Source organism: Vanessa atalanta, chromosome 16 (genome assembly GCF_905147765.1).
Source record: "Vanessa atalanta chromosome 16, ilVanAtal1.2, whole genome shotgun sequence".
In the NCBI taxonomy this organism is placed as follows: Eukaryota; Metazoa; Arthropoda; class Insecta; order Lepidoptera; family Nymphalidae; genus Vanessa; species Vanessa atalanta.
Window position 1 is genome coordinate 4406578 of NC_061886.1, and position 19603 is coordinate 4426180.

Below are 19603 nucleotides of genomic sequence, written 5' to 3' on the forward strand. Positions count from 1 at the left end.
TAAAAAATAATCTAATCAAACTGTTAAACCTACTCTGGGAAATATAATTAACTAGGCACCCACGGCTTCACTAGCGTTTTAGGGGTTGGTCATCAAGTGTAAGGCAAAATAATAAGCAAAATATGTCCTTCCTTCTTTGAAATTCAAGCGTCCTTTATACCAAATTCAATCAAATTTGGTTCATTGACCTGTCATTGGCATTAAAAGAACTACAGACAGACAGACAGACACAATAGCTTTCGTATTTGCAAGGAGATGAGTATGTACTAAAAATGTGTGCCTTTTTTCAAAAATATATTTATTTCGCTAATTACCATCATAAACTTCGAATCTAGGTTACGTACACTTTATTATTCTATCTCTCCATGGAGAGAAAACATTTCGAATGGCGTAACAAAAGACGAGCGCAAATCGAGGTGCAACGAATGAGACACTAACGAAGCACACATTCTTTTAAAAGTATCTTTTTAATTCACTGACTTTTAACGTAACTTTGTAATGATTCGTAATTATACGTTACGAGTTTTTGTTATAAATAAGTTTCATTCTTATTATTATTTGCAAAACACAGTTGATATAATTATGTATTATTCTGCATATTATTTTTGAATTTATTTTATAAAGTTGGATTAGCAAATTCGTGTCTGATGGTATTTACGGACATGACATGTCATGATGACCTCATTGTCTGTAAATACTGTCACTATAAATAATATAAACTATTTGTTACACCCTAACACAATACCCACCGTTGGTAGATATTAAATCAAAATAAAATTAAACAATAATATACATTTTATTGTACTCCAATAAACATACATATAAGTCACATTCAAGTAAGATGCACAAGAGGCGGCCTTATCGCTACAATAGCGATCTCTTCCAGGCAACCTTAAGGTATAGGAAAGAAACAGAGGTAAAAAGAGATAGGGATATCCATAGCAGAGATAGAATATTTTCGTAGATATTACAGATTTAAAACGCAGCGGTTTGTATTATCTAATTTCTGAAAAACTGTGAGCGTTTTATTATATTTAGTATCAACATTGCACCCGTGCGAAGACGCGGCGGATCGCTAGTTTAATGATAAAACAATCTTTTTTTTTCCATGTTTACTTTTTATATAATATAACATTCTTCAAATCATGATTATATAAAAAAAATACAACATATTAAATTGATATTTCCGCTGAAACTGTGGCATTTTATGAGCCACCACAACGTAGGACTAAATTGACTGTACAAAAATGGCACTAATGAGCAAGTGACGCATACCTATCTGGCATTAGACCCTGCCATCATTGATCTCGTTAAATTTAAAATACTTTGTAAATGTAAGTTATAGTTTAAATTTCGGTACCAACTCATCACGTATTAGACGTAGTGGGTGAGTGAGCCAATGTATTTATATTCACAAAACAACATAACATCTTAGACGGTGGTCTAACATATACATGACATAACATCTTTTACTTGGTGGTAGGGCTTTGTGCAAGTCCGTATGGGTAGGTACCACCCACTCATCAGATATTCTACCGCCAAATAACAGTACTCTGTATTGTTGTGTTCCGGCTAGAAGGGTGAATGAGCCAGTGTAATCACAGGCACAAGGGACATAACATCTTAGTTCCCAAGGTTGGTGGCGCATAGGTGATGTAAAGAATGGTTAATATTTCTTACAGCGCCTTTGTCTATGGGCGGTGGTGGCCACTTACCTTCAGGTGGCCCATGTGCTCGTCCGCCAACCAATGCCATAATAAAAAAAAAAACGGTTAGAATTGGTTAATATTTCGTAAAATGTCAAAGTCTATAGGCGGTGATGACTTAAATAAAAAAAAAAAATATATACATTCAATATCAAAATCATTTGATTTTGATATTGAATATATATTTTTTTTTATATATATATTTATATATATATATATTTGTATAGTACATTTAATTACGATTAATACCGTAAAAAATAAAATAAAATAACATTTTATTTTGCTTGTAAATACACAAACACATAATGTGTATTGATTACTAATAGTCTATAGTATAAATCTTTAGGGAGTGGACCCCAAATGTTAGGTAGGTAACTTAAACTAATTCAATTCATTACATATTGGCTTTTAAGTGAACATTTGGATAACGTTTGCGGAGGGACTCTGTTCATTTAACACCGAACTGTTTATTCATGCACACATTTGTTCCAATTTAGAATTCAGCCATATATTTTTTTTTATTTCACAGTTTTCTCTGAACAACAACATTAAAAATTAAAATTGTGTTTATTTTTTATTTTTCATTATTTATATTTTAATGATTTTGTCATTATTATGATATAAACAATCATTATTAGAATCGTTTAGATGGGTAAGCAAAGATTATAAGGTGAACATAAAATGTTTCATGTCAAACCTTGTGACCTTTATGATGGACCATTTGGGCAAGTACATTCATCAGTTATTTTATCGAAAGAACAACAATCATTTATATCGATGTATTCCATTTACAACGATAAGTGATCCAGTGTAATTCCAAGAAAAGGGATACAAAAATTTAGACCCCATGATCGCGATTATCGATATAATAATTTTATGTTTCTTACAAAGTCGGTGTCGGTACGTTGGTGATTATCAGTCCTTTGATCACTAACTAAAAAAATATATATTTATATAAATAACGAGAACCTGTATTGTTTTAAAAATAAATAACTAAAATGATACGTAACAAAATGCCATAGATGACACCATTATACGTGACAAATAATATAATAACAGTCTCATTGGGGAAACGTTATCGAACGATATAAAAATTCGCACCGATTTTTGAGAAAATTGAGAATCCCAAAAGCATGTGAGAGATTTAATATACGCCCTACATGACCCTTCTATAAATATTAACGATATGATAACGGCATTGATGTTGGGAATATTAAGTAGGCGTTTATTTTGAAGTTGCATGGAAAAGGGGCCTTATTTGAAATCGTAATGTTTGGGAAGTCAGAATTGGATTTAGACGGAAAATAATTATTCAATATACGGAAATAGAAGTTGTTTGTATTACATTTTCGAATTTGAATAAACTAAATGAAATTCACCGAGTGAAATTATAACAGGAATTTCACGTACTTGCTAGAAAGTTTTATGCAAAAATGACTGCAATAATTACACCGTTTTAATTATAAAAACATTAAAATAGCGTACTTATCACCGTTAGTTGGTTTTCATTCTCATGAAAATTTCATTTTCATGAGTGAGATCAGAAATACGAAATAAGTTCTCTTGGTTGTAGGGCTTCGTGCAAGCCCGTCTGGGTATATACCACCTTTTTTTTTTTTTTGTTTAACGAGGAGGAAATGCATTTACGCATGCCGCCCGGTCGGGGGACCGGGACGGGTATGTGGGACTCAACCGGGAACTAATGCCCCGTGCCAGGGCACGCTAGTGCTAATGCCCTGTCCTACCCACTAAAACCATCCTCGGGTTTCCACCATGCCGCCGAGTGGTGAGGCCACGGGATCGCCAAGGGCATGCAACCGCGACCCCACCAGCGGCAGCCGCCATAAGGCGGCTGAATATACATGGAAAGCGCGCCTAGTGCGCGCCTTCCTCCTCATCCTCCACGCGGGAATGTGGCGAACTCCCCCGAGTCCGCCACTGGAGGCTGGGCGTCAACGAAGCTGACGCCCTGCGGCGGATAAGATGGTAGGCTCCGCCGCAAACCGCCGGTGTAAAACACCTGGGAGGCTCGAGTAGCGAGCCCTCCCACTCCCTCCTAGCCAACGAGGCCACTCACGTGGTCCGCCCTGACGTCCGATCAGGGACGTACCAGAAGCAGCCCCGCGGCATCCCTCCCGCCAGTCTTAGCCGTGGCCGATGAGCAAGCTCAAGCCGGCCCCGTTGCCCAGGGTACACCACGAGGAGGTGACTGACATGTACCCCGGGTATATACCACCTACTTAACAGGTATTCATGCGCAAAACAGTAACAGTAAGTATTTTTGTATTCCGGTTTGAAAAGGGAATGAGCTAGTGTAACTAGAGCCACAAGGGACATAACATTTTAGTTCTCAAAGTTAGTGACGCATTGTTGATGTAAGGAACGTTTTATATTTCTTACAACACCAAGTCTTTGGGCGGAGGTGACCACTTACCATCAGGTGAACCATTTACCTGACTTATTATCACATATAAAAAAAAAAAAAAAAAAAACAGAAATAATAATAATAACACTGGTGTTCTCAACTTTTCTCAATGAATAAGTAAATGCAATGTGTAGACAACAAACCAATTCGACTTTTATTGGCTGGGTATAAGGATTAATCAACTTTTATTATCTAAAAAAAAGGTACCTAGGCTTAGTAATAAAAATAATCGTCTTATTTTTTTCCATGTGACTAGTATGGGTAATTGTAATGAGAACGGAAACTTTTTAAGCTAACAAGACTTGTAATATTCGTGTTTGTCACAAGTTCTGAAACATTATATTATGTTCGTTAAAACTTATTTAGTTGTTATTGTAAGGTTAATGTAATAATATTAAAAAGTATAACAAATATATATGTAAAACAAATAAATAAATACAAATAAGTAAATAAATACAAATAAGTAAATAAATAATAATATAAAGCATAACCAAGAATTTTATACAATACTGCTAAAAAATATTCGATGCTTTCATAAAAGTAATAAATAAAAAAAAAAAAAAAATATTAAGTAAATGTATTAAATAAAACTTAAAAAGACATAAAACAGAGATATATTCCGCGTGCGCGAGATGAATATTTATTCAAAAGTATAAGTACACTCATAAATTCATAGAAGAGTCACAATTTTCCGTGACTTATGCATTAAACTAAATGATAAGTAAATTCTAAGCTTTTAAAATATGGATTTATAAAAGCCGAGAAAGCCCAGTGGTTAGAACGCGACCAAATTAACCGATTATTGCGGGTTCAAAACCAGTTAAACACCGAATTTTCATGTGCTTAATTTATGTTTATAATTCATCACGTGCTTGGCGGTAAGGAAAAAAAAATCATGAAAACCTGCATGTGTTTAATTTCAATAAAATCCTGTTACATGTCTAATCGCCAACCCGCATTAGAGTAGGGTGGCGGACTAAGCTCCATACATTTCCATTTTTCACAGCATTGGGAAATTTATAGAATGTTACTTTACTTTTTAAGTTATGTATAAATCTTTATACCATTTGCAGTTACACACTTGAACCTTGAATTCAAAGTGCAAAAATATTTCTAGAAAGTATAAGACCACGTCTTATTGCCTCCATTGGTGACAAGAAGGTTTCATATTATATCGCTCCAGGAATCGAAATTGCGATTCAAAGAAAAATGGTGCCTGCGTTCTTGCGAACATTTCACACGGCCATGATTGATGCTCTTTCTAATGTTGATTTAACCTATTTAAATTGTTAATATAAAAATCTATCTATTATAGCAAAATATTTTTCTGAAAGGTCTAGTTTTAAAGGCAGTTTTATCTAAAATAATAAAAAGCGTTAAATAAAAGTTATTTTTAATGAATATTCTGTTCGAGATAATCAATGTAAAAAAATACCTTTAAGATTGTCGCCGATTCTTCTCAGAAACTATAGCTTGACCTTTATTTAGGGCGGTGGATTAAAGGTGGAGACTTCGCGTGTTGTATTTCAATACATAGAGCCCTGAGGAGAAAGGTCACTGAGATAGCCTACCGTTGTTATCAAGGATTAGACTAGGATTAGTGCGGGCGAGGATCTCTCTCGTCCTATGGGAGTTCAATTGAGTCACAACTCACAAGGAGCACAGCGACTATTCCCTTAACCCCATAATCCGATGGGTCGGCAAATCCATTATTGCCTGACTTGGCGCTTGAACTTATTACCCCAGGATTAACAGCCGTATAAGCTAGGCACTAGACTGTTATTGACAAACATTGTTTGCATATACTGAATGATGAAATGATGAAACAAGAGTTAATTCCTAGTCTATTAAGCAGTTTAACGACTGGGATAGCTTTTAACAAGTTAAACACTATAACTAACCGAATCCTTTGAGAGTAGTTTGTTTGATCGGCTTAGTCACCAAAACTCTACAACTGAGTACCATGGACCTAAATTTCACCTAAGTCAACTTAACAAGTAAGTGATCGTATAACTTCAGCTTCAAAGTGATGATTTCGAATGTGAACTTGATTGAGAAACGTTTTTCTCATATTCTTTTAAAAAGGTATATGTTATATTGTTAAATATTTCATTTCAATGAACTGTATTCATTTTTCCAAAATAATATGAACGAATATTCTTACTGAGACGATGTATTCGATTCGAAGAAAACTTACCGATACATTTAAATCTCGTGTTATGAAATATGAAATAATAAGGAATATTATATATTACATTATATAAATTACTAGTTTCCACCTGCATGTAAGTGGGGGGGCGTGTTACGGGTGTTAGATTTTCGTTGTCCTTTTCGGAACCTCTGACGAAGTGTTTACAAAGTTTCATGATGTTCGGTTTAGTAGTTAAGACATAAAAGCGTAACAAACAAACATAACTTTTACATTTATAATATTAGATAAAATAAAGGCTTTTAGATATAAATCGTTGATTTTCACGCTTTATGAATGTATGTAATTGTAAATAATGAATACATTCAATCGATTGATAAATTGATAACGTAGCTGATGATTTTCTTTTCGGTTCTAATCTATTTCGATTTCATTACTGTGGTAGATGCTTCAAAAGTGCCTGGTAGCGCTATTTGAGCTATTTAGATTTTTTTATAGTTTTGTATATTATAACTTACAGGAACTATATTTTTTTAATAAAATTTATATTCCAAAAAAAATAGGTAATAGTCTTATGATGATAAAATAATAATATTCACAAATAATTGGTTTGAGGAAGTTTCCGTGTTTTAAAGAAAATATTTAAATTCATTTTCAATTATTGTAATGTGTTTAATATTAATCATTTATTTATGCTCCGTTATTTGTTACAAGTTGTTGCCATCTTTCAGGTTATCTGTGAATTCCTAATTTGTAGAAGTTCTCGCCCTTGGAGTTAATATACAACTGCCTTAGAAACACTTTTACAAGAGTTAATTTTTTTCCCGTTAGATAATTTTCAAATTTCTGAACAAGTCATAATCAGTTGGTACAATGTCAGATGAATACGGTCGCTGACTAAGGACTTCCCATCCTAACGCATTTAGTTTTGTTGTGTCACCATTGAAGTACCTATGCGGTCGACCATTGTCGTGATGGAAAACTATTCCTTTTTTGGATGCTAATGCTAGCCTTTTTTGTTTGATAGCTTCATTTAATTTATCCAGCTGATTGCACTACAGAACCGGTTTGATAGTTTTTCCCTATTTCAGCAACTCGTAGTACATTTGACCTTTCCTATCCCACCACAAACACAACAGTATTTTTCATTGATGGATACTTGATTTTGGAACTGTTCCTGATGACGTTCCTAGTTTGCACAAAGTTTTTTCTCTCTTAATATTCTCGTAAAATAACTATTTAAAATACGACAGAACTTTCCCTCCAACCCAAATATATATTTTCGTTTTCAACTATAACCAAAATGTACATGTAATTACCAACTGGCTTAAGTTATGGCTTAACTTAAAAACATGATTTAAATAAAATTGGCGCTGATGAGCCACTTATTTCTGGTATAATAATTTTGCAACTTGTAAATTTCCTTCAGAATAAATTCCTGAAGATTAACGAGACAACTGAAAATTCACTCCCGAACAAGAAGAATGATTATCCTATCACAAAAGTTGTAGTAAGCGTTTATTCACGATTTAATTTTAATGAAACCATTTAAAATACACACATAAATAGAATAATATATTCTTTTTTTTTTTCAGTGTGGCAATATATACTTTTTGTTAAGCCTAACTGAAAAAACTTCTAAACTAAAATAGATAAGAATTGCAGAAAACCCAGTGTATTTCCGATAGATTATATTATATATAGCTTTAGCATATAATATTATATTACAAGTAGTAAGAGGGTAAGAATGAAATAAAAAAGTTCCTCCCGACGTCCTATAATTATAACTTTAACGTTTCATATATCTGCATACAATTATGTCGTTTTAAAATAATAAGCATTTACATTAAAGTTAATTTAATAAACAACCATGCTACGATTTCTAATTAATTTAATATTTGTCAAAAGTTTTTAATAATAATAATTGTTAAAAATAAGTAATCGTTAAGTGATTTAAAAAAAAAAATATCTCTGAAACGTATTTTCATTATTCATTATCGTTTTATTTCATTCTCAGGTGGCGGACCGAGCGGTTCTGGCGTGTCGGTTTCAACTCAGGTGAGAATACAAAAGGAAACTTTTAAACACAATCAACGTTTCGTCGATTCGAATTATAACTTTTCGGTTAATTATTTTTCCTGAATTTCATTAAAGTATTCACGACTCCGAGAATTAATAGAGACATAAATTATTGACGGTCCATTGAAATAGATATTTCTATTTAAAGCAAATAAATTATTCCATTAGTAATATTCTATGAAAGCCATCAAAACTATCTACAGAAATTAAGAATAAATGATAAATGTTTAGCTTTATTAAACTTATCAAAGACGACATCATTGCAACTGATGAACTAATTGAATCAATAAGTAACTTTGATTTTAGTGAAAGTGCGTATTGGGACACTTAAATTAAATTAATCTTTATTTACAAAGTTTACAGCTTTTTTGTCATTAGGCAATATAACCGCTGTGTCCCTACACTTTAAAATTATTATATCTTCGAATATATTCAATTAAATTACATGTTGTAAAGGGCCATATTGATGTATATTAAATACACAATGTATTTAGTGTACTTAATTTGATAAGGATTAATGCAGTATTGCTTAAAATCGCTTCGTATATAACCAATTATTTTTCGTAAAATGTAATGTTTCGTAATAATTTTTTTTATTGTGCGTTACCATCAAGATATACCATCGCGGACATTTTGTAGACCTTTCTAAGGTGTATAATACTGTATTACATTATTTTGATCTATCTCGTAAAGTTTAGCCAGCGTTTAAAATCGTATAAAAAACCGCATCAAAATCCGTTGCGTAGTTTTAAATATCTAAGCATATACAAGGACAGACAGACAGCGGGAAGCGACTCTGTTTTATACTATGTCGTGATTAAGAACATATTAAAATAAATAGTTGAATCAATTAAACTTGAAAATAGTCTGAGTGTAAACAGCTGTTCAGAGTGAGGTATGATTCTTATGAATATATATAAATTGGCGTATGTAGCTCTTACTTTGTCTTCCCTAACTACTATATCTATAATACAAAAAGCGTTTTGTTTGCTAAAGTTATTTATACAAAATATATTCATGCTAACACTAACGCTATTCGCTTCCATCAAATAAACAAGTTTAACAAATATACAAAATAAATATTAAAGTGAGAAAAATCTGTCAGTATCTATATGGATCTAAACGAGCATTTGAAATAAAGTCGATACCAAAACATTGTTAAACAAATAAACTAGTATCTGTTTTATTTAATAAGACCTTTCGTATCTCTCGAATCGTTAGCAGGTAGTTAAGTCGCGCTGTATCAATGGTATCGAAAACCAATAATGTTCGAAGTCCCTCGAGGATCAACCTTTGGGTCTATATTGTTCCTAATTTATATTAACAACATTAATATATTAGAAGCAAAATGGCTCGCCCGTTCCGGTTATTTGCTAATGTTATTTGTTCTTAGTTTGTTTTATCTTAGCTAGATATAAAATCAATCATAAGAGAAACTTCAGACGATGTTAATTTTGAATATGGTTTGATAGTCATGTTATAGATATTTTTGAAACTAAATTTATATGAATTGTAAAGTAAAATAATTTAGAGTACCACAAAAAATAACAAATTATATGAAGTAAAATAATTGTGTCTTGCACATTATAGAATTAATAACAAACCAAGCGATATATTGTGCAAATACGTTTTAAAATACTTTCCGAGACTTTTCTCATGAGTTTAATCAAATATCCTATTATACATATATATATATATATATATATATATATATATATATATCTTAAGGTTGTTACAATTTTCAAACAAAGTTTTAAATAAACAAGGTACTAAGTACAACAAGGTGAGCCGAGATGGCCCAGTGGTTAGAACGCGTGCATCTTAACCGATGATTTTGGGTTCAAACCCAGGCAGGCACCACTGAATTTTCATGGGCTTAATTTGTGTTTATAATTCATCTCATGCTCGGCGGTGAAGGAAAACATCGTGAGGAAAACTGCATGTGTCTAATTTCAAAGAAATTCTGCCACCTGTGAATTCCACCAAACCGCATTGGAGCAGCGTGGTGGAATATGCTCCACACCTTCTCCTCAAGGGAGAGGAGCCCTTAGCCCAGCAGTGGGAAATTTACAGGCTGCTAATGTAATATAAGGTACTAAAAATATCATGAATGATTACTCTGTGACAGATAAAGGAGAGAGTGATTTTTTTTTTTTTTAATTATCAATGATTACGTATTGCTTACGCACACGTTGATTATTTTTATAGACTGAGCTATAAGTTGGAACGCATTGGATTAATGAAAATATATTTTGCAATCCTCTGTATACAGTTTCTTAAACTCGAGATTTAAAATAAAAAAAAAAATAGTCAGTACCTAATGTTGTCTTAGATTTTCGCGATTATTACACATTGAAATAAAACTAGTTTTTTTTAACGGATTTAATCGCGTATATTAATTATTTTTTAACATCCCGACGTTTCGAGCACTTTGCAGTGTTCGTGGTCAGTCTGCCCGTGACCAAAACTAGTCAGTACCTATTATTTATTACTGTAATAAGCTCAGCGAAATTCACGATGTATATCTTTAATTTTTTCTGTATCGCCAATTATACTAATACTAGTTGTTGCCCGCGGCTTCGCTCGTTTTAGGGGTTGTCATGTGCTAGGCAAAAAAGAAGCCTATGTCGTTCCTTGGAGTTCAAGTTTGCTTCATACCAAATTTCATCAAATTCGGTTCATTGGTTTGATAGTGAAAGAGCGACAGACAGCAGAGTTACTTTCACATTTATAATATTAGTATAGATGTAAACAATGTAAACAGGGTTTATGCTGTGTTTTTTTTCTTTCGATCCATTATTATGATACTTTTCCTCCATAATAGGTCAGTGTCCTACCAGACACAGGCTTATTTGAACTTATTATGTCAACATCGTTATCGAGATAATTATCGGTCCGGGCGCTATCCAAGTAAATGCTGCCAAAATTATAATAGATACACGACTATGCTGTGCCTATATTGTGACTAGCATATAATTGTCATAATGTTACTGATGATGATACATACTGTTCATACAAAATACTAACATAATAGATAAATACTAAAAATAATCTTAGTTTATATAAATCTTAAGGACATGTATGTAAACTTCACCTAAACGGTTTTTTCATTCATTCATGTTAGCCGAAGGACGTCCACTCATGGACGTAGGCCTCCCCAAAGGCCTACCACCACCATTGACCACCTTGTGGGGGGCCTACCCATGCTGCGTCTTCCGGTCCGTGATCGCCACTCGAGAACTCGTCGGCCACATAGGCCGTCAGTTCTTCGAGCAATGTGCCCCGCCTAATGCCACTTAAGTGTGGCAATTCTTCGGGCTATGTCGGTGAACTTAGTTCTTCTGTGAAATCTTACTTAAACGGTTGGATGGATTTTAATAAAATAAAAAAAAAACAACCAACCAAGTGTGAATCGGACTCGCGCTCGAAGGGTTCCGTACCATAATCTTTAAACACGGCAAGAAATCACGTTTGTTGTATGGGAGCCGCCTCAAATTTTCATAGTGCTTTCGGAAAATGAACTTTAAAATGAAGATAGTAAACCTCATTTGTCAAAATTATCATTTTGGCGTTTCAGCCTTTCTTCCTCTCCATTGATGAAACTCAAACGTGTTTTCCTATTTATGTTTTTGTGCAAAAATAAATAACAATAACGAAAACACAGCTATAGTAAAGACTTTTGTAGATATTTTATTTCATAAAAATTATATCATATTATTTTATCTGAACTTGCTCTATAAGTTCGTTTGTGTAATTCGTTTTCATCGTTATGATGTAAGTTTTATATTTATCGAATAAAACGTCCAACAGAAAAACAGAGCAATAATATATTCAACTCTTATACTTCACAATAAATATTTTTTTTTTACGTTTTTTTCACGAAGGCAATAATTGGAAGAGCCGACGCTGTGTTTCTTGTTATTCTAGTGATAACAAATGTATGTTTTCGTTTCCACGTGTGTTATTAACCGTTCATATTGCTGGTAAACATATTTTAACTACAATCACAAGAGACATAAAATCATAGTTTCCAAGATTGGCTCACTGACGATGTAAAAGATATGACGAAATCCGTGGTCGAGTAGTGTTACACCACTCCGAGGACCCGGGTTCGATTCCCGGCCGAGTCGACGTAGAAAAAGTTAATTAATTTTCTATGTTGCCTTGGGTATTTGTAGTACCATCTTTACTTCTGATTTTCCATAACACAAGTGCTTTAGCTACTTGTATTGGGATCAGAGTAATGTATGTGATATTGTCAAATATTCATAAAAAAAGAGATAGTTAAAATATCTTACAATGACAATGTGTTTGGGAGTCGGTGACGCTTTTTCATTACGTAGCACATTTACCAGTAAGCGCATTTAATTTCAATGATTTAAAAAAAAAACATTATTTTTTTAAATATATAACGGCGATTTAATGGAACGTTGAATTGACTTAGTTTACTAGTTATTATGCCGAGATAGCCCAGTATGCCGAGATGGCCCAGTGGTTAGAACGCGTGCATCTTAACCGATGATTTCGGGTTCAAACCCAGGCAGGCACCACTGAATTTTCATGTGCTTAATTTTGTGTTTATAATTCATCTCGTGCTCGGCGGTGAAGGAAAACATCGTGAGGAAACCTGCATGTGTCTAATTTCAACGAAATTCTGCCACATGTGTATTCCGCCAACCCGCATTGGAGCAGCGTGGTGGAATATGCTCCAAAACCTTCTCCTCAAAGGGAGAGGAGGCCTTTATCCCAGCAGTGGGACATTTACGGGCTGCTAATGCAAATAAAAAATACTAGTTATTTCAAAAAATAAAACATTTCCCTTGCATTCGTTTCGATGAAACAACTTTCAAAAGCTAAAATTTGTAACTGTACTCTAGTTAAATTAATATCACCATCCAAAACTAAGAGCAAAATAATGTTCCGTTTCTCGAGAGGACTATGGAGTTGGTCCACTAAGAGGGCAGGAGTTTTCCAAAGTTTACTTGCACTTTAAGTAACTTGGTTTATATGAGCAAGTCACGTTGCAGTAATTTAATATATTATGTTCGTAGAGCTTGAGTAAATAAGGTTCTTAGGAAAACATTGTTACTTTTATCTTTTAAAGCAACATTTTATATCTTGACACGTTATTCATACACATGATATATCTTAAATAGAGAACATAAAGGTATTAATTATACTTAAAAAATAGTGCCAAGCTAAATTAATGACTACAGTTTAAAAAGAAATATCGACCTAAGAAGTGAACTACGCTGCTGTGCAATTAAAAAAAAATGTTGTATTATCAAATAATCCTTTAAAATATTATTCTTTAATCATTATTTTCGTTTAAAAAATACAAATACATATATATATATATATTATATATATATATATATTGATCCAGTATTGCAATTTGTATTGACAAACCAGTCGTATTTAAATATGACGTAATTAAATGTAAAATATTTTTCCTGTTCTAAAAAGAGCTTTTATAATATCTGAAATGGAAGATGAATTTAAATTTTGCTAATCGAAAACGATATGCAAATAAGGGCTTTGCTGTGTTATTAAATTACTGGAAAACTGTAACGGCTAATGCAGAATTTCCTTTGAGTATTTATTTCTTAGAAGATAAATTGAAGTTACAAATCATTCGAACTTGCCAAATTTCTAGTTATTTTTCAAGTTGATAGTTTAGAATTTAAATATTTTGTAATTTGAACGTTATTTGTATTAAAAACGGTGATGATTTTTTTAATATGTGATTGATCTAAAAACATTGCATTTATATGGTGGTAGGGCGTTGTTGAAGACCGTTTGGGTAGGTACCACCAACTCATCAGATATTCTACCACCAAACAAGTGTACTCAGTATTGTTGTGTTCCAGTTTGAACGGTGATTGAGCCAGTACACTACAGGCACAAGGGCCAAAACAACTTAGTTCTTACGGTAGGCGGCGCATTGGCCACGTACGGAATGGTTAATATTTCTTATAGAGCTATTATTTATGGGCGGTGGTGTCCACTTACCATCAGATGGCTCATATGCACGTCAGGCAACCATAAACAAATAAGATTTATATCAATGAAATAACACTTTTTACAAGTTTTTTAGTAAATTTGGGATTTGTTATTAGTTGTTTTTGTAGGCGACTACTCGTTTAAGACGTTAATTTAAAATATTACTTGTGAGAAACGAAACCTTGATAAAAAGGCACAACATCAACTTATAAAATGTACGTCTAAAAATAGTATATCGAAAAATAGGTCAAATATTTAAATTTCAAGATAGAACACAAAGCCCGCGCTTCACTTTTGTTCTTCAATCTAACAAGGATTTAAATAGTTATAAAACTGTCTTGAAGTATTTCAATGAACATCGAGATTTTTAAAATCTTCAATAGACGTAGACTTTTATTTTATCAGTTTCTTGCGGAGTCAAGACAAGTGAAGTTGGAGAAAACAGTTCAGAATCTTTCAGTTGCAGTTTTCCAATAGTTAAATTATTAGTTTCTATCTATCTACCTCATGTTGAACTACTATTTTCATTGTTATTTTACGTTTCCGATTCCTAAAGAAAGTGATAGGATATAATTTCTAGGGCTCTTTGTAATAGTGCAATAACCAGTAACGTCAACCCGTACAATATTCTATGAAACGGACGTGCATGATTAAAATTCAAATATACGTAGCGAAATCACGGCTAATTACTTTTAGCTAGGTTTAAACAAAACATTACGATTACATTACATGGAAGTTATCACATTGTATATAACAAACAAAACTGGTTTAGGGAGATTTTATCTGTTCCCTTATTTTGATCTAGTTTAATTAAAACTTTTTATTATTGTCCTCGACCACCATTTTGTTCAAATTATCCGAGATGGAAAAACGGTTAAGAATGAGTAAATACATTCTTTTTAAAAAACAGTTAATTCCGCAATACTTCGACAAAAGGTTGGAGCGATTAAAATTCAAAATCGAGATAAAAATACGTACAAAAGTGGAACAGTAACATGCTCGTACGGATTTCAAAAGATTAATGGAAGGGCTTGTTACTACAGAGTAGAGATTAAGGGAGAAGAGCGATTACCCCATAACAAGAGTCAGTGGATGTAAGACTACTCGTTTATTTTAGAGTTATACGAGCTTTTGGACACATGTGTTTTGAAAACGTACCGAGAAGTCATTCATTAGTACATAAAAAGCTAACGTAAGTTCGTGTAGTACTTAATACAAGGCGGTTTCATTAAAAGGGTTTTTTAAAAAAAAGTATTCTAGTGTAACCGATATTCCAATCCAAAACGAAACGACTATTCTTAAAAATAGAAAGCGATAAATTATAGCAAAACTGTTAAAATCAAAGGACATAAAATAAAAATATTTAAATAAATTTTTACATGTAGAAATATCGCCCTAGTTTTTTTTTTTTTTAATATTTCTTCCGGTATAAGTGAATCTTACAAGAACTCCTTAGGTTAATTCAAATCAACTTATTCGTGTAGTTTCGAGCACAGAATTGAGTTGCACATTTTCATTAAAATAGCTACTAAATGAAGTTAGGTATTATATTTGAAACGACTATCGGTCTGAACTTTGATCTGCGCTAAATTGCTTTCAACGCTTAGAATAATGAAATGTATAACTTATAATATAATTACATTTTTAAGCTGCATTGAAAAGTGACAGCCTATAATTAACATCCCGGACAAAGAACTTTAGTGTGAGAGAGCTTTCTCCCTTGGAATTATTCCATCACTAGAAGAAAACCCGGTTTCACTCGGCTAAAATAAATAAAACTAAACAAATACGGTTTGTCATTTACTTTTCATATAACATATAACTTTTTAAAAAAACGATCAATGTATATAACATCAACGTAAAAGTCAAACATGGCCGCCGGTGTCATGTCATTGAATTTGATGTTGTATCGTGTGTTATTCTCGGATAAATGTTATCGACGAAAAAAAAAAAAAATTTTTAACGGTCTATAAATGGAGATAGGTTCTGTGTAGGATCAGGTCTATCGTAGACTTACACGAAATTATTACTAAAGATTACTATGTGTTGATAGATCACGTTTTACACTGTAATATTAAGTTTTATTCGGCAAAAGTAACTGAAGAGTTAACACTTGTAGTTTTATTTAATCTGCATAATAATCTTTACTTAATTTCAAACGTGAATTAGCGGTAGGACATACCTGACGGTAAAAATAAAAAGATTTACATAATATAAAGTGAGAAAAATGCTTTCCATATCAATATGAAACAGAACATTTTTTTACAAGCACGCTTACACCGTAATACAATTAACACCGTAATATTAAGATCAGTAGAATATGAGATGTGTACACATCTATATTATCTAAATCATTTTATCATTAACTACAAATAGAGGTGAGGTGCACATCTCTGAATATAAAATCAAAATTTCGTAATTGTAAAATTAAAAAGTACTCACAATACAGTAATGTTCGAACTATACCAGCAACAAACATTGTTTAAGTTTAAGAGCAATTTAAAACTCGCGCAAAATTAAACTATATACATAAAATGTAATAAAATTGCAATTAATTCCTAAAGAGCTATTAAACTTAAGTCATTTCGTTAAATTCACAGCAAACTTCACAAAGGTTTATCCTTTGTTCATTGTCTCCGTTTATTAATTACTAATAAAACACTTTAATTGGTTTTCGTTAATTTTACTATACTATACACTTAATCTTTACCAATCTAAACTAATAACATAAACGAGAAAGTCTGTCTGTTGTTCTTTCACGACCAAACTTCTGAACCGAATTTGATGAAATTTGGTACGATTGGTAAAAAGCAAGCTTGAACTCCAAGGAAGCACAGAGTACTTTTTCTTGCATCGTCTGACGACCAACCCCTAATACGCGAGCAAAGCCGCACTCGATAACAAGTTATATATGTATTAACTATTAATATTTAGAGAAATGAAAGTCTTTAGTTAATAAATAAAGATTTGTTTTTTCACTCTACTATACTAAAAGAATGGAAATATTTTTTCAAACAATGTTGGGAATTTTCATTCTATCTGATCTTTGTTATTAGCTACCTACTCGATATAGACCCCTCCCGAGTCTGTTGATAGTAATGCTATTATATAAAAAAATACTTATTAAAATAATTATATAACACAAAAAAGGATGAGTTTTTAATTCGTATTCCATGCGCTTGCCTATGGTTCATTGAGTTGAATTTATATAAGATTTTTGTTAGGACGTTCATGAAAACTCCTTACCGTGCAAAATATCGTGAACATTTATATCCGTCATAAATGTTCTTAAAAATGCAGTTTCTGGGTATGCACTATCACCAGAAGATGTGTCAACAAGCTCTAAAATACAAAAACGGACAAGACAATAGCAATATTTTGCGATATTTTGCGCTTAACTAAGAACATGTTAAGAAACGACTTTTTACAATTCGTAAATGAGTTTTTAAATGTGGACATTTCTTTTATGATATTCAGTATTAGCTTATGCGAATGAATTATTATTCTGTGTAGTATAATACTGTCCGTACAAAAAGCCGGACAAAGGCAAAATTTGAACGGACACGTCTGTAAAAAACCTAACAAATCCGCTTTTTAACTGGCAATCTAAATGAAATGCATTTTTGAGCCCGTCTGCGAAGGTACCACCCACTCATCAGAGATTCTACAGTCAAACAGTAGTACTCAGCGTTGTTGTGTTCTGTTTGTTAGGTTGGTGTTACATTAGCGATGAAAGGAATGGTTAATACTTCTTACAACCTTTGGGCGTTGGTGACTGGGCACTTTACAATTGTAAACAAAACGTTTAAAAATAAAATTCACATAAAATTTTATACCTATTGAGATGTAAAATTATATTTTAAACAATTTATAAATTTAGCTGATTTCACGGAAATATAAAAATATTGCTGTCTCTTTTTTGTGTACAAGATTAAAATGGATACAAAGACTGTTAAATTAGTTTATGGATTGTTAAACCAGAACCCACTGGTTCTGGTGGCAATGACAAACGGCGCAATTATTCTTAACATTTACAGATGAAGGAGTTATTTGTCAATCTAATTTTGAATGTTAATAAAATATAAAACATTTAACTTCGTTAGCAAAATAGCTTGAACGTAAAAGCAATTAATTATATTTGCATTTTGTAATTGAATGTCAGATGTCATAAAGAATGAGAAAGGTGAACCGGGTGCAACTCGGTGAATAAATTATTCTAAATTTATGTTCAGTAAAGTTCAATTATTTAATATTGCATTTAATGTTCTATTACACATGCAATAACTACCATTATTGCACTATATGAAAATTAACTTATCGTTTCATCTTTGTTTCTTTGGTTGCATTTTGAAATAAAACGAACGAAAATAAATTATAGGTAACACCCACTCATCGGATATTCTATCGCCAAATAGCAACTTAGAATTGTTGTGTTTCAGCTTGAAGGCTGAGTGAGCGTCACTGTAGACATGAGGGAGATAACATCTTATTTCTCAACTTGCATTGGATTATTAAGGAATGGTTAATATTACTTACGGGGTTTCTCCCGCCTAACTATATCATCAAAAAAGAAGTCGTATAAGTCGTAGTACGAAGTCAATGATTATTGTTTTACTTGTTATTGTTGCAGGACAAGTATAGTAATAGCGATTGAGTTATTTGCTTCTTGCTGAAATTACGTATTATATTCTCTACGTAATCATTTTTCTCAGTCTTTTCAAATAAAAGTTAAGATATAGGATTTTTAATACTTTATAATCTTGAAACAATATAAAAATAAAAAAAAGGTTTTATATATGTTCCATGATTTTCTTGAAATTCATAATTTCTTACAATTCATTTAAAGGAAAAATCTAAAATTGTTTGTTAGTATCATGATTTATAGCCAATGATCTATCGAACTGTATATAAGTAACAAAATGATAAATTTCCGACAGGCGGACATAGCGCACTCAGCGAAAGGCTACGAATCTGAGGATGAAAACGCGGGCAGAAAGCGGCAGAAGGCCAACGACGACCGGCCAACCAGCAAGACCACAATGTACTCCAAACAGGTATAAACCCACGCTATATATTTTACATATATATGGAAGACACTGGTATTGGTAATGTAATAAAGCATTCATCACCAACGTACCACTAACCATGTGACATCATGAGGTGTCCATTGCCTGTAATTACAACAACTCACACATAAAGAAATGCAAATTTGACAATAGTTTTATGAGTGTGCGGGTCATA

General features: G+C 32.6%; 1 protein-coding gene across 1 annotated transcript in view; it reads left to right on the plus strand.

Annotated features, from left to right (window-relative positions):
* Positions 1–19603, plus strand: part of LOC125069910 — a 256125-nt gene that overhangs the window by 200968 nt on the left and 35554 nt on the right. The window contains exons 2-3 of the mRNA XM_047679521.1: positions 8298–8338; positions 19300–19416. Of these exons, the coding sequence (XP_047535477.1) occupies positions 8298–8338; positions 19300–19416 (158 nt within the window). The remainder of the gene's footprint in view (positions 1–8297; positions 8339–19299; positions 19417–19603) is intronic.